The following is a 16,946-nucleotide window of genomic DNA, read 5'->3' on the forward strand; positions in this document are numbered from 1 at the left end:
CCTATGGAGAGAAGTGTATGCTCGGGGTGGGGAGTGGGGGAGGGCTGCTGAAGCTGAGCTGCCATCTGGCTTATAATCACAGGCTGCAGACGGAGATGCCTGGTTATCATCGCCACCTGCCTATACCCCTATTATTCTTGTGATCAATGGCCTCTGCAAACAAGAATGGTAACCATGCATGCTTAAACAGGAAAAATGTAGATTGTACATACATACGCCTAATTCTGAATAATAATCAGGTAAAGACAGCTATGATGATATTACCAAAGATATTGTTAGGTTTCCCCCCTTTCATCTGTGATATTACTGTGAGCTCTCATCTGTATGTAGTTTGATAATTCCATCAGAATCCCTCCTTAATCAAGGGTAAAAAATGAACACAATTTACAATTTATCAATGTGAATTTACTGATCAGAATCTGTCTGTCTTTCTATGTATCTGTAGAAGTCACTGAATTAGGATCAGCTGCCTATTCACCACAAGGTGTACGGTAAAATTATAAAGCAGATATTGTAATGCTATTTTAAAACTTTGTCAGGAATAATACAGTCCAATTACAAAATGGTGACATGATGTTACGCGTTTAATTAATGAGTCACTCCAAGGACACCAATACCCATAAAACATTTCGTCTTCGCACATGCGCTTTACAGGCTGTTGTGTCCATGTGTAGGCGAATCACGTGGAGAGAATCCGTTGATCGTCATGTCCCTGCTGTAAGAGTTGATCCGTTCTTAATTTCATTTTGGTTGCTACCTCGCTTTGTTTTTAACACTCCCCCCCTCTCATACATTTCACCGAAGAATGAGCGACAACGAAGATATCGATGTTGACAGTGACGTAAGTTAATGTGCTCGCTCGAGCCTTTGAGGGAAACGCGTGCTTGTTGTTTCCCGGTGTACTAGCTAGCTAGTGTAGCTGAACTGGCAGATCAGAAATATTTGACCCAGTAACCTGCAAACCAAGTTAGCTCAAACATTCTCTCAATAAACTATATTTTATGTATTTAAAAAAAAATGTCCATCTATGATAATGTCAAACGTTTGACTTACTAGCTAATGTTAGTTAGCGTTACCAGTTTTAGGAGAATGTAGTTAACGTTAGCTAGCGTTAGCCAACACGGAGCTTGCTTGCCTGTTTTATTTGAAGTGCTTAACTGAATGAAAATCGCTTGCTACCTAGCTAACTTGGCTAGACCCTTGGGCATCAACAAACAGCGATGCCTGCGACGCAAAATCCAGCTGCATGATTTGTATATCTTGTAAAATGATAACCCCACCATTACGCTGCTTTGTACTGGGGTTTTCTATCTTGCAAGAAGATAACCCCCAAATTATGCTTAGATGCACTGGTGTCGGAACGCAAACATGGTTACATTAAGACACCTGGAGCTGGTGCCAGATATGGGTCTGAAATCGTACCTCAATGCAGGAATGGAATTAGCTCAGGTCCCATTACATTACACATGCATCATTGGATGAAGGCGTCTTTTGTATGTGGAGTTTTAAAAGCCCTGACACTTGGTCTCAACATTAACGTGCATCACTTGCAGTCGAGTTTTGGGAGGATAAGAAGCTTCTATTTCATATCAGGGGAAAGTACATTTAATACTATGTTAAATTGATACACACCTTTTTTATAAGGTTAGTGTTCCCACACTGCCATATCTTCACTGACAGAGGGACCACCTGTGCTAATTCGCTTTCTAGCATAGTCCGAACACCTGTATGCAAAGGCGTCAGCATGCTTCCGTTCGGCTGACAAATACTCCCTTAAGACCTTCGCGAGAAAAAAAACGGCAATAGTACTGTTTGTCCATTACCTCAAGTTATCTGTCATTAATTTTGACATTTTTGTATAGGAGATCATAGTTGCGCGTTTTGCTTCTGACTAGGATGTTTGGTGCAGTATTTCAAGTGAAAAAATGTGAATGAGGACGAGTCGTCTCTCCTTGAATGACAACGTGCACTTCATTGAAGAATCCCTACTGTTGACCAATCGCCGACGGCGTAGATTTCGGCTACCGACTTCTGCTTGCCTCGAGGAAAAAAAGTTCTCGAACAACCTGTGCTAATTATCTATCTAGCATCCACCGAACACCTGCTACAGAGGTTGGTGGCACCTTAAATTGGGGAGGATGGGCTCGTGGTAATGTCTGGAGTGGAATAGTATCAGTATTCCATTTACTCCGTTCCAGCCATTATTAGGAGCCGTTCTCCCCAAACTGACCTGTTTGTACACTAACGTGGGAGAAAGTGTAGTTTGTCAACTGGAGGCACACACAGCATATAGATCTGTACAAAACTCCCACAGTAAGTCTTTTTTATTTGAAATATAATTTATTGCTGACATGAAAGATAAGGAGCATGCAGTGCGTTCTGAAAATATTCAGACCCCTTGACTTTTTCCACATTGTTACATTACAGCCTTATTTTAAAATTGATTAAAATGTTTTGTCCCTCGTCAATCTGCATACAATATCTCAATAATGACAAAGCAAAAACAGGCTTTTAGAAATGTTTGCTAATGCATAAACTGATACCACATTTACATAAGTATTCAGACCCTTTGCTATGAGACTCGAAATTGAGCTCATGTGCATCCTGTTTCCATTGATCATTCTTGAGATGTTTCTACAACTTTGATTGGAGTCTACCTGTGGTAAATTCAATTGATTGGACATGATTTGGAAAGGCACACACCTGTCTATATAAAGGTCCCACAGTTGACAGTGCATGCCAGAGCAAAAACCTAGACATGAGGTCGACGGAATTGTCCATAGAGCTCCGAAACAGGATTGTGTCGATGCACAGCTCTGGGGAAGGGTACCAAAACATTTCTGAGGGACAAACTTTTTCAGCCTCCTGCGGGGGAACAGGCACTGTCGTGCCTTCTTCGTGACTGTGCGTGTGTGTTTCGACCATTTTAAGTCTAGTGATTTGGACACGAGGAACTTGAAGCGCTCTACCTGCTCCACAACCGCCCATTGATGTGGGTGGGGGTGTGCTCGTCCCCCCTCGTTTCCTGTAGTCCACAATCAGCTCCTTGGTCTTCTTGACTTTGAGGGTGAAGTTCTTGCTTCAGTCCCACACTGCCAGGTCACTGACCTCCTTCCTGTAGGCTGACTCTTGTCGCCGGTGATCAGGTCTGCCACTGTTGTCGTCAGGGGACTTGATAATGGCGTTGGAGTTCATACAGTTGTGGGTGAACATGGAGTACAGGAGGGGACTAAGCACACACCCCTGTAGGGCCACTGTGTAAAGGAACAGTGTGGTTGAAGGGATGTTGCCTACCCTCACCACATGGGGTTGGCCCATCAGGAAGTCCAGGATCCAGTTGCAGAGGGAGGGGTTCAGACCCAGAGTCCTAAGCTTGGTGACGAGCTTGGAGGGGATAAGGGTGTTGAACGCTGAGCTGTAGTCAATGAACAGCATTCTCACAAAGAAAAGAGGAACACCTAAGTGGGTGAGAGTAGTTTGAGAGAATTTGAGATTGCATTGTCTATGGATCTTTTTGGGCAGTATGCACATTTTTATTAGTATTTTTTTTAATATCACCTTTATTTAACCAGGTAAGCTAGTTGAGAACAAGTTCTCATTTACAACTGCGACCTGGCCAAGATAAAGCAAAGCAGTGCGACAGAAACAGAGTTACACATGGAATAAACAAGCGTACAGTCAATAACACAATAGGAAAAAAAGAAAGTCTATATACATTGTGTGCAAATGGCATGAGGAGGTATGGCAATAAATAGGCCATACTAGCAAAGTAATTACAATTTAGCACATTAACACTGGAATTGGAGTGGGTCTAGAGTGGCGGAGTTAATGTGTGCCATAACCAGCCTCTCAAAGAACTTCATGATTACAGAAGTGACTGTTACAGGGCAGTAATCATTGTGGCATGAAGCCTTAGTTCTTAGGAACAGGAATGATTGTGACTACAAACTGGGACAAGGAGAGGATGAAAATTGAATGTGAATATGCCTGCTTTTTAGTTTAGCGCCAACCTTGGTGTTAATCCAGGGCTTTTGATTGGGGAAGCAGCAAACCCTCACCGTGGGTACTATGTCGCCAATGCATTTTCTAATGAAGCCGGTGGCGGGTGGTTAGCTCATCAATGTTATCGGCAGAGTCTTTAAACATATTCCTATCAGCGCTAGTAAAGTAGTCCTGTAGCTTAACCTCTGATTCTGGAGAGCATTTTTCAACAGAGTGAATCACGGGTACTTCCGGTTTCAGCTTCTGCTTGTAAAACAGGAAGCACGAGTACAGAGGCCTGATGTGATTTGCTATATATTTGTTTTGTTTTTAACCTTTTATTTAACTAGGCAGGTCAGTTAACAAATTCTTATTTTCAATGACGGCCTAGGGTTAAACACTTCTTATGGGCAGGTGGGACGGCCACCTGGCCAACATCCGGTGAAACTGCAGAGCGCAAAATTCAAACTACAGTGTTATAAATATTTAACTTTCATAAAATCACAAGTGTAATACATCAAAATAAAGCTTAACTTCTTGTTAATCCAGCCGCTGTATCAGATGTCAAAAAGGCTTTACGGCGAAAGCACACCATGCAATTATCTGAGGACAGCACCCTGCATGCAAACACATGAAAAACATTTCAAACAGGCAGGTGCGACACGAATGTCAGAAAACGATATAAAAATACCTTACGTTTGATGATCTTCTGTTGGCACTCCAAGGTCCCAGTTACATCACAAATGGTCCTTTTGTTCGATAATGTCCTTTATATCCATAAAAACTCAGTTTAGCTGGCGCGCTTCAGTCAATAATCCACCCAGTTTCCCTCCATCAAAATGCATACAAAATAAATCCCAAACGTTACTAATAAACTTTTCCAAACAAATAAAACGCTAATAATCAAACCTTAGGTACCCTAATACGTAAATAAACTATAAAATTTAAGACTGAGAATCGTTGTCTTTACCGGAGAAAAATACCAAAGAACGTGCTCTCTTCCACGCTCTTGGAAACACTACAGCCAAAATGGGAGCCACCTAGAAAAACTACAATTTCTGGCTCATTTTTCCAAAAACCAGCCTGAAACTCTTTCTAAAAGACTTTTGACATCTAGTGGAAGCCCTAGGAACTGCAATCTGGGAGGACTTGGCCTTTAAAATAAAAGTGATAGCCATTGAAAATAGTGAGGCTGAAATTTATTTTTTGGGGGATGGTTTGTCCTCGGGGTTTCGCCTGCCATATCAGTTTTGTTATACTCAGACAATTTTAACAGTTTTAGAAACTTGTGTTTTCTATCCAAATACATGGCCTGAGTAGCAGGCAGTTTACTTTGGGCATGCTTTTCATCCAGACGTCAAAATACTGCCCCCTACCCAAGAGAGGTTAACTGCCTTGTTCAGAGGCAGAACGACAGATTCGGGGATTCGATCTTGCAACCTTTCGGTTACTAGTCCAACGCTCTAACCACTAGGCTACCTGCCGATTAGCGGACAAGGGATGGCCTTGTATGCTTGCTTGTGGGTAGAATATCAGTGGTCTAGGACTGTATCCCCCCTAGTGGTGTTGGAGACGTGTTGATGGAAGTTGGGCATAGCATGTCTTGGTGACGCCAAATAAAATCTCAGGCAACCAGTAAGGCAGCCTCTGGGTGTAGGGTTTCCTGCTTGTTTATAGCCTTGTACAATTCATTAATTAAGGGCCAGCTTGTTATTTTTTATTTTCCTGAGGTGGAATGTATACAGCAAGGAACAATAACAGCGGAAAAATCCCTAGGGAGGTAGAGTTGGCATTTGACCATAAGGTATACCAAGACTGGTGAACAGTGGGTCGACACTTCCACCACGTTGGAATTAACCCCTCTTGTTGTTAAACGCGACCTGCCATTCCATAATGGCTGCTGTGGCTACTGCTAGCTAGCATGAGGACTTGTGACACAACGTTTGATTTCAAAACAAGCAGTATTTAAATCTTCTTGGAGTAGGCTTTTGAAACATATGGCCTTTCTTTCACCAGTGAGAAATACTCCTTAAAAAAGGATACTTACTGTAGCAGTTTTGCACACATCCATACAGCTTTGGGTGCCTACAGCCAACAAAACTACACTTTTGCTAAACTTCTCGAGTTACGCTGTCACACAGGTGTTCAGAGCACGCTAGATAGCTAATTAGCACAGGTGGTCGCCTCTGTCTGTTTTCCGTTAAAAAGCACTGTAACATGGAGATACGGCCTTCTGGTAACCCTATAAATGGTGTGTAGTAATTAGAGGTCGGCCGATTATGATTTTCCAACCCCAATTGTAGGACCAACCCCTATTGCAGGACCAAAAAAATGCCGATACCGATTAAATCCGCCGTTTTCAATTTTATTTATTAATCATTATTTTTGTGTATATATATATATATATATATATATTTATTATTATTATTATTATTAATGGCAATTACAACAATACTGAATGAACAATAAACACTTAACTTCATATAATACATATAAAATCGATTTAGTCTCAAATAAATAATGAAACATGTTTAAACACAGTGTTGGAGAAGAAAGTGCAATATGTGCCATGTAAAAAAGCTAATGTTTAAGTTCCTTGCTCAGAAAATGAGAACATATGAAACCTTGTGGTTCTATATTCCTAGTTATTCAATATTCACAGTTAAGACATTTTAGGTTGTAGTTATTATAGGAATTATGACGTGACGACTTTCTCTTTACTATTTGTATTTCATATACCTTTGCCTATTAGAACATCCAATAGTCACTTCAGTATTGCCAGCCTAATCTCAGGAGTTGATAGGCTTGAAGTCATAAACAGCTCTGTGAAGCAAGCATTGGTAAGAGCTGCTGGCAAACACAGTAAAGTTTGAATGAATGCTTACGAGCGTTCTGCCGCCTACCACTGCTCAGACTGCTCTATCAAATCATAGACTTAATTATAATATAATAAACACAGAAATATGAGCCGTTGGTCATTAAGTAAAAGCCTTGGTTTCATTCATGTTAACATTAGAAGCCTCCTCCCTAAGTTTGTTTTATTCACTGCTTTAGCACACTGCCAACCCGGATGTCCTAGCCGTGTCTGAATCCTGGCTTAGGAAGGCCACCAAAACACCTGAAATTTCCATCCCTAACTATAACATTTTCCGACAAGATAGAACTGCCAAAGGGGGCGGTGTTGCAATCTACTGCAGAGATAGCCTGCAGAGTTCTGTCTTACTATCCAGGTCTGTGCCCAAACAATTTGAACTTCTACTTTTAAAAATCCACCTTTCTAGGAACAAGTCTCTCATCGTTGCCGCTTGCTATAGACCGCCGCACCCTCATAGATATCTTCCTAACCAACCTGCCCTCCAAATACACCTTTGCTGTCTTCAACCAGGATCTCAGCGATCACTGCCTCATTGCTTGTGTCCGTAATGGGTCTGCGGTCAAATGACCACCCCTCATCACTGTCAAACGCTCTCTAAAACACTTCAGCGAGCAGACCTTTCTAAATCGACCTGGCCCGTGTATCCTGGAAAAATATTGACCTCATTCCGTCAGTAGAAGATGCCTGGTTATTCTTTAAAAGTGCATTCCTCACGATCTTAAATAAGCATGCCCCATTCAAAACATTTTGAACCAGGAACAGATATAGCCCGTGGTTCACTCTAGACCTGACTGCCCTTGACCAGCACAAAAACATCCTGTGGCGTACGGCATTAGCATTGAATAGCACCCACGATATGCAACTTCAGGGATGTTAGGGACCAATATACACAGGCAGTTAGGAAAGCCAAGGCTATCTTTTTCAACAGAAATTTGCATCCTGCAGCACAAATTCCCCAAAATTCTGTGGCACTGTAAAGTCCATTGCGAATAAGCGCACCTCTTCCCAGCTGCCCACTGCACTGAGGCTAGTAAACACTGTCGCCACCGATAAATCCATGATAATTGAGAATTTCAATAAGCATTTTTCTACAGCTGGCCATGCTTTCCACCTGGCCACCCCTTCCCTGGTCAACAGCCCTGCACCCCCCACAGCAACTTGCCCAAGCCTCCCACATTTCTTCTTCACCCAAATCCAGATAGCTGATGTTCTGAAAGAGCTGCAAAATCTGGAGCCCTACAAATCAGCAGGGCTAGACAGTCTGGACCCTCTTTCTAAAAATGATTAGCTGAAATTTTTGCAATCCCTATTACTAGCCTGTTCAACCTCTTTCATATCGTCTGAGATCCCCATAGATTGTAAAGCTGCCGCGGTCATCCCCCTTTTCAAAGGGGGAGACACTCTAGACCCAAACTGCTACAGACCTATATCTATCATACCCTGCCTTTCTAAGGTCTTTGAAATCCAAGTTAACAAAACAGATCACAGACCATTTCGAATCCCACCGCACCTTCTCCGCTATGCAATCTGGTTTCCGAGCTGGCCATGGGTGCACCTCAGCCACGCTCAAGGTCCTAAACGATATCATAACCACCATCGATAAGACACATTACTGTGCAGCAGTCTTCATCGACCTGGCCAAGGCTTTCGACTCTGTCAATCACCACATTCTTATCAGCAGACTCAACAGCCTTGGTTTCGCAAATGACAGCCTTGCCTGGTTCACCAACTACTTTGCAGACAGAGTTCAACCTCCAGACGAGCTTCAATGCCATACAACTATCCATCCATGGCCTCCCAACTGCTCTTAAATGCAAGTAAAACTAAATGCATGTACTTCAACCGATCGCTGCCCGCCCGTCCAGCATCACTACTCTGGACGGTTCTGACTGAGAATGTGGACAACTACAAATACCTAGGTGTGTGGTTAGACTGTAACCTTTCCTTCCAGTCTCACATTAAGCATCTCCAATCCAAAATTAAATCTAGAATCGGCTTCCTATTTCACAACAAAGCATCCTTCAATCATGCTGCCAAACATACCCTCGTAAAACTGACTATCCTGCCAATCCTTGACTTCGGCGATGTCATTTACAAAATGGCCTCCAACACTACTCAGCAAACTGAATGTCGTCCATCACAGAGCCATCCGTTTTGTCACCAAAGCCCCATATACTACCCACCACTGCGACCTGTATGCTCTCGTTGGCTGGCCCTCGCTTCATATTCATCGCCAAACCCACTGGCTCCAGGTCATCTAAAAGTCTTTGCTAGCTAAAGCCCTGCTTATCTCAGCTCACTGGTCACCATAGCAGCACCCACCCGTGCACCCACCCGTGTATTTCACTGGTCACCCCCAAAGCCAATTCCTCCTTTGGCTGCCTTTCCTTCCAGTTCTCTGCTGCCAATGACTGGAACAAATTGCAAAAATCACTGAAGCTGGAGACTCATATCTCCCTCACTAACTTTAAGCACCAGCTGTCAGAGCAGCTCACATCACTGCACCTGTACATAGCCCATCCAACTACCTCATCCCCATACTGTTATTTTTTTGTTGTTGCTTCTTTGCACCCCAGTATCTCTACTTGCACATCTCACTCCAGTGTTTAAATTGCTATATTGTTATTATTTTGCCACTATGGCCTATTTCCTTATCTTACCATTTGCACATACTGTATATAGACTTTCTATTGTGTTATTGACTGTTTGTTTATTCCATGTGTAACTCTGTTGTTTGTCGCACTGCTTTATCTTGGCCAGGTCGCAGTTGTAAATGAGAACTTGTTCTCAAGTAGCCTACCTGGTGAAATAAAGATGAATATGGTCAATCCGGAAACTATCATTTTGGAAATAAAATTTTTATATACTTTCAGTGAAATATGGAACCGTTCTGTATTTTATAGAACGGGCGGCAACCCTAAGTCTAAATATTGCTCTTATTTTGAACAACCTTCAATGTTATGTCATTATTATGTAAAAGTCTGGCAAGTTAGTTCAGAACGTGCCAGGCGGCCCAAACTGTTGCATGTACCCTGACTCTGCGTGCAATGAACGCAAGAGAAGTGACACAATTTCCCTAGTTAATATTGCCTGCAAAATATGCAGGTTTAAAAATATATACATACTTCTGTGTATTGATTTTAAGAAAGGCATTGATGTTCATTGGTGTAACGATTGTGCATTTTTTGCAAATACGCTTTTGTTAAATCATCCCCCGTTTGGCGAAGTAGGCTGTGATTCGATGATAAATTAACAGGCACCGCATTGATTATATGCAACGCAGGACAAGCTAGTTAACCTAGTAATATCAACCATGTGTAGGTAACTAGTGATTATGTGAAGATTGATTTGTTTATAAGATTAGTTTAATGCTAGCTAGCAACTTACCTTGCTGCACTCGCGTAACAGGTGGTCTGCCTGCCACAGTTTCCTCGTGGATTGCAATGTAAATCGGCCATAATCGGTGTCCAAAAATGCAGATTACCGATTGTTATGAACTTGAAAATCGGCCCTAATTAATCGGTCGACCTCTGTTTCCAAAAACCTTAAGAGAAGCATTTTAATGTTCAGAACGAGAGTTGGGACAACTTGTTTTTTTACCCATTTTTTTCCTCCCCAATTTCGTGATATCCAATTGGTATGCAGGTTTTGTCCCATCGCTGCAACTCCCAATTCCCATGAGCCATGCGTCCTCTGAAACACGAACCTGCCAAGCCGCACTGCATCTTGAACCACTGCTCGCTTAACCCGGAAGCCAGCCGCAACAATGTTTCGGAGGAAACACGGTACAACTGGCAACCGAAGTCAGCGTGCATGAGCCCAGCTAAAGCGCGATGGGACATCCCTGCCGGACAAACTCTCCTCTAACCCGGACAACACTGGGCCAATTGTGCTCTGCCTCATGGGTCTCTGGGTCACGGCCGGCAGCGACACAGCCCGGGTTTGAACCTGGGTCTGTAGTAACGCCTCAATCACTGCGATGCAGTGCTTTAGACCGCTGTGCCACTCAGGAGAAGTGTTGGGACTCTTAACAAACCTCCCCTGGCCAGAATATACTATCAATGTGTGCTATAGGTAGTTTGTGTCTATGAATGGGTCAATGGGTGCTAAAGGTTAATATTACCCCATCAACACGGTTGCGAGGTCAGCTAAGCTCGTGCAGAGAAGTGTACAAGGGCAGTGCCATTTTTCCAAAGTTAGCTAGCTAGGTACCTCTTTTAGAGGTAATTTTATCTAGCTACATGTATCTATGAGGCTTATGAAAGGGTAATTCCATCATGCCTAAACACATCCTATATTTAGCTAGCTAGCAGTACGAAATTACCCATTCCTTTAGTTTGTTTTCTTGCAAGAAACTTGTAAACCTTGCGGCTTAACATAAACATGTCTGATGGGAAAACTCCGTATCAAACTAGTATCACTCTATGCAGAGGATGCCATTCAAAAGTCATGTCATTTTTGGCTGTGTACTATTCACCCCCATGAGGGAATAATATACATTGTGTCCCTTCATCACAATTACACATTGATTTAGTCTTTTGACAGGTTGTTTACACTTCATCAATAGGTGAAAAGACAATGCATTCAATGCATTTGCAGCTGTTTGTTTCTGTTAAAGCCCAGAAAGCAACAGTGCTTTTGTAAAGTATTCAGACCCCTTGACTTTTTCCACATTTTGTTATCTTAGAGCCTTGTTCTAAAATTGATTCAATCGTTTTTTTCATCAGCAATCTACATACAATACCCCATCATGACAAAGCAAAAACATGTTTAGAAAATGTAGCAAATTAATAAAATAAGAAAAAACGGAAATTGCATTTACCTACGTATTCAGACCCTTTTACTCAGTACTTTGTTAAAGAACCTTTGGCAGCGATTACAGCCTCAAGTCTTCTTGGGTATGACACAAGCTTGGCACACCTGTATTTGTGGAGTTTATCCCATTCTCTGCAGATCCTCTCTAGCTCTGTCAGGTTGGTAGGGGGAGCGTCGCTGCAAAGCTATTTTCAGGTTTATCCAGATGTTCGATCAAGTTCAAGTCCGGGCTCTGGCTGGGCCACTCAAGGACATTCAGAGACTTGTCCTGAAGCCACTAGTGCATTGTCTTAGGGGCCTTTTGGCAAACTCCAAGCGGGCTGTCATGTGCCTTTTACTGAGGCGTGGCTTCGGTCTGGCCACTACCATAAAGGCTTGATTGGAATGCTGCAGAGATAGTTGTCCTTCTGGAAGGTTCTCCCATCTCCACAGAGGAACTCTGGAGCTCTGTCAGTGACCATCGGGTTCTTGGTCACCTACCTGACCAAGGCCCTTCTCCCCCGATTTGTTCAGTTTGGCCAGGCAGCCAGCTCTAGGAAGAGTCTTGGTGGTTCCAAACGTCTTCCATTTAAGAATGATGGAGGCCACTGTGTTCTTGGGGACCTTCAATGCTGCAGAATTTTTTTTGGTACCCTTCCCCAGATCTGTGCCTTGACACAATCCTGTCTCTGAGCTCTACGGACAATTCCTTCGACCTCAAGGCTTAGTTTTTGCTCTGACATGCACTCTCAACTGTGGGACCTAATATAGACAATTGAATTTACCACAGGTGGAATCCAATCAAGTTGTAGAAATATCTCAAGGATGATCAATGGAAACAGGATGCACCTGAGCTCAATTTCAATTCTTAGCAAATGGTCTGAATACTTATGTAAATTGCCAGCAGCATACCACCCTGCATACCACTGCTGGCTTGCTTCTGAAGCTAAGCAGGGTTGGTCCTGGTCAGTCCCTGGATGGGAGACCAGATGCTGCTGGAAGTGGTGTTGGAGGGCCAGTAGGAGGCACTCTTCCTCTGGTCTAAAAAAAAATAAAATATCCCAATGCCCCAGGGCAGTGATTGGGGACACTGACCTGTGTAGGGTGCCGTCTTTCGGATGGGACGTTAAGCGGGTGTCCTGACTCTCTGAGGTCATTAAAGATCCCATGGCACTTATCGTAAGAGTAGGGGTGTTAACCCTGGTGTCCTGGCTAAATTCCCAATCTGGCCCTCAAACCATCATGGTCACCTAATAATCCCCAGTTTACAATTGGCTCATTCATCCCCCTCCTCTCCCCTGTAACTATTCCCCAGGTCGTTGCTGCAAATGAGAACGTGTTCAGTCAACTTACCTGGTAAAATAACGGTAAAATAAAAAATAAATAAAAAATAAGGTCGTTCTGTTTTGGATTTTTTAAAATCTGTTTTCACTTTGTCATTGTGGTACAAAACCGAATGTTAAAATTAAGAACTGGAAGCATAGAAATAGTGCACATAGAACAGATTTACACTTAGACTTGCTTTCAATGAAAATGACAGATCTATAACTTACATTTATGTGAATTTGGTCAGTTGCCAAAAAAGTTACATATTGTAGCTTTTAAAGGGATAGTTCACCCAAATTACACATTGGTTTCCTTACCCTGTAAGCAGTCTATGGACAAGGTATGACAGCAATCCATGCTTTGGTTTAGTTTCCCTTGTACTGTTTCCACATGCTAATGTTCTAGCATTTATGGCATAAATCCCATTTGTCATGGGACCATTTTTCGCACATGTCCAAATCTTTAAAAATCTCATGTATTGTGAAGCTCAAGTCACTTAAATGTTTTGAACATGTGTGAAAATATGCTAATATTGGTCCCATGACTTTAATGGGTTTTGTGCCACCAATACCTGGTCTATAGACTGCTTACAGGGTAAGGAAGCCAATGTAATTTTTTAGTTTGGGTGAAATATCCCTTTAAATCGTGCATCAGTCTATATTTATCCTTACTGTTACTAGGATCAACTCATTAGCAATGTGTTGGGCTAATGTGTTAAATCATTGAGTTCAGATTCTAAATGGGGATTAAAATGGACAGCCTATGTTTAAAAAATAACTTCAACATTGGAGGAAGAAGCCAACTTTAAAATGTTTGCTTTAACATTTGGCCACCTATTAGGCCTATTGCTAGTTTGGGTTGACATTGATTCCTCTGTGAATCTCTTTTTGCAGGCTGACAAACGAGCACATCACAATGCGCTGGAGCGCAAACGTAGGGACCACATAAAAGACAGCTTCAGCAGTTTACGGGACTCTGTGCCTGTGTTACAAGGGGAGAAGGTTAGTGAAGTTAGTAATCGCTATTTTCTACTTTCCAGCTCTGTCGGACTGTAAAACAAATGCAATATGAAGTTAGTTTGTATGAATGTCCAAATGTATTAATGCTAAATGTACTACTGTAGCAATGATGATCAAATAAGCCTCACCTTTTATTTTGAATGGTTTATTTTCCATGAGTTAAATCAGCTTGGAATGATACTTGGTTCCAATAAGCTAATGGTATTTAGCCTAATCTTGAATAACTAGGCCCCAGCAGTGCGTGTCATCTGTAATGCTCTGATAAGGACAAATGAAACATTGCCTCATGGCTGAGTTTTTAATTTGCTGCTGACAGCAATCTGTCAAACAGGCTTCCCGAGCTCAGATCCTAGACAAAGCCACAGACTACATCCAGTACATGAGACGGAAAAACCACACACACCAGCAGGACATTGACGACCTGAAGAAGCAGAATGCAATGCTAGAGCAGCAGGGTGAGTGTGGGCTCAAGGCCCAGGGACAACTGCAGGTGCAGGAGGGTGAGTCATGGCGTGTCTTGGTCATTTGCACTACTGATCAGAACCATACTTGCACTACGTACGCTCTGCTTCTGATGGCCTTTATTGCATTATCCCAGTGAACAATGTTTCATGGTGGAGAAGGGAGAGACGTATACTTATCCTATTGTTCTGTGTTTCTCTGGTTGATTTTAGTCCGTGCACTGGAGAAGGCCAAAGGGAACACTACTCTCCAGGCCAACTACTCTTCCTCTGACAGCAGCTGGTACACCAACCCCAAGGGGAGCACAGTGTCTGCCTTCGATGGAGGCTCCGACTCCAGCTCTGAATCAGAGACAGAGGAGCCGGCCAATAGAAAGAAGCTGCGTGTGGAGCCCATCTAGACTCCATCCACAGTGTTATCACCAGAGAGACTTTTATCCACCAGCCCCCTCCTCCTCCTGTTCAGTCTGTTTCCATCTTTCTCATGCCAGTCCAGGAGACAGAGGGAAGACCATGTGAGAAAGGTGTGATCATGGCTTTTCCAACATTTGTTACATTACAGCCTTATTCTAAAATGGATTATAATGTTTTTTTAAATGTATGCGCATTACCCCATAATGACAAAGCAAAAACTGGTTTTGACATTGTTGCACATTCATTAAAAATAAACATTTCACATTTACACAAGTATTCAGACCCTTTACTCAGTACTTTGTTGAAGCACCTTTGGCAGCGATTACAGCCTCGAGTCTTGTGTATGACGCTACAAGCTTGGCACACCTGTATTTGAGGAGTTTCTCCCATTCTTCTCTGCAGATCCTCAAGCTCTTGTCAGGTTGGATTTGGAACATCGCTGCATAGCTATTTTCAGGTCTCTCCAGAGATGTTCAATTGGGTTCAAGTCTGGGCTCTGGCTGGGCCCTTCAAGGACATTGAGGCTTGTCCTGAAGCCACTGGTGCATTATCTTTGTCCTGTAGGAAGGTAAGCTATCACCCCAGTCTGATGTCCTGAGCAGGTTTTCATCAAGGATCTCTGTACTTCGCTTCGTTCATCTTTCCCTCGATCGTGACTGGTCTCCCAGTCCCTGCCGATGAAAAACATCCACACAGCATGATGCTGCCACCACCATGCTTCACCGTAGGTATGATACCAGGTTTCCTCCAGATGTGACACTTGGCATTCAGGCCAAAGAGTTCAATCTTGGTTTCATCAGACCAGAGAATCTTGTTTCTACATGGTCTGAGAGTCCTTTAGGTGCCTTTTGGCAAACTCCAATTTCGCTGTCATGTGCTTTTTACTGAGGAGTGGCTTCTGTCTGGCCACTCTACCATTAAGGCCTGATTGGTGGAGTGTTGCAGAGATGGTTGTCCTTCTGGAAAGTTCTCATATCTCCACAGAGGAACTCTGGCGCTCTGTCAGAATGACCATTATTTACAATGACGGTTAACAGTGGGTTAACTGAATTGTTCAGGGGCAGAATGACAGATTTTTACCTTGTCAGCTTGAGGATTCGATCTTGAAACCTTTTGGTTACTGGCCCAACGCTCTAACCACAAGGCTCCCTGCTGCCCCTTTGACCTCATGGCTTGGTTTTTGCTCTGGCATGCACTGTCAACTGTGGGACATTATATAGACAGGTGTGTGCCTTTCCAAATCATGTCCAATCAATTGAATTCACCACAAGTGGACTCCAAGTTGTTGGAACATCAAGGATGATCAATAGAAACAGGATGCACCTGACCTCCATAACTAAGAACCTGTTTTCACTTAGTCATTATGGGTTATTGTGTGTAGATTGAGGAAATGTTTTTATCCATTTTAGAATACGGCTGTAATGTAACAATGTGAAAAAAGTCAAGGGGTCTGAATACTTCTTCTGAATACTCTTCAACCTTTCTCCTCCTTTGCCAGTGTATTGTCACACCTCATGGTGCACCAACATCTCTCAACACCCCCAAAGTGAGACAGCGCTGCAGTTTGAAGAACATAATGCTTTTAAAAGCATTATTCAGAATCGGATATGCAGGTGAACAGCTTTAGTCTAGCTACAACAAATACTCCCATGTCTCGTTTTGGATCACCTCAATGAACCTGTTCGAAGAGTTGAAACTTACACAGACCTTTAAGAAAATGTCCGTAGGAATAGTTTACCTTTTTAATATTTGTACTTTTCCACAAAAGAATGTGAAGTTGCTTTGAAAAAAATGTAATGCAATCTTCTGGAATCAGGGTGGATGGCTGAAGTCTTTAAATATAGGGATTTGATTACACATATTTCAAAGTGATATGTTGAAATTGATTTCTTATCCCATATTGTACATTTTTGTTCAACTTTACCACATGTCAATGGAGATTCTTCATCAGTGTTGGCATCATTTAATATATTCTCACCTCACAGGTTCAGCAATGTTTTTATTTTGTTATTCAAGAAAATGGAGACTACATTTTTATTTTTTCAAAATGGATAAATACTTTTTTAAAAAGGTAGT

The 16,946-nt window shown here is 42.5% G+C and overlaps 1 protein-coding gene across 4 annotated transcripts; it reads left to right on the forward strand.

The window, feature by feature from the left end:
• Nucleotides 1-645: 645 nt before the first annotated feature.
• On the forward strand, nucleotides 646-16,911 carry LOC129812862 (protein max-like). Of its 4 annotated transcripts, none has more exons than XM_055864795.1 (4): nucleotides 646-841; nucleotides 13,870-13,986; nucleotides 14,312-14,495; nucleotides 14,670-16,911. In XM_055864795.1, exons 1-4 carry the CDS (start codon nucleotides 806-808, stop codon nucleotides 14,855-14,857), a joined length of 525 nt encoding a protein of 174 aa, XP_055720770.1. In that variant the 5' UTR covers nucleotides 646-805; the 3' UTR covers nucleotides 14,858-16,911. The 4 variants fall into 4 exon arrangements, with proteins under 4 accessions (XP_055720770.1, XP_055720771.1, XP_055720772.1 ...); XM_055864796.1 differs by having other exon boundaries at nucleotides 649-841; nucleotides 13,870-13,977; XM_055864797.1 differs by having other exon boundaries at nucleotides 651-841; nucleotides 14,312-14,450.
• Nucleotides 16,912-16,946: the final 35 nt, after the last annotated feature.

The sequence above is a fragment of the Salvelinus fontinalis genome, chromosome 16, assembly GCF_029448725.1.
Source record: "Salvelinus fontinalis isolate EN_2023a chromosome 16, ASM2944872v1, whole genome shotgun sequence".
Classification (NCBI taxonomy): domain Eukaryota; kingdom Metazoa; phylum Chordata; class Actinopteri; order Salmoniformes; family Salmonidae; genus Salvelinus; species Salvelinus fontinalis.

Coding starts and splice junctions, on each gene's coding strand:
- LOC129812862 (XM_055864795.1), top strand. CDS start 806: ATGAGCGACAACGAAGATATCGATGTTGACAGTGAC. Junction 842..13,869: donor ATATCGATGTTGACAGTGAC/GTAAGTTAATGT, acceptor CTCTTTTTGCAG/GCTGACAAACGAGCACATCA. Junction 14,496..14,669: donor ACAACTGCAGGTGCAGGAGG/GTGAGTCATGGC, acceptor GGTTGATTTTAG/TCCGTGCACTGGAGAAGGCC.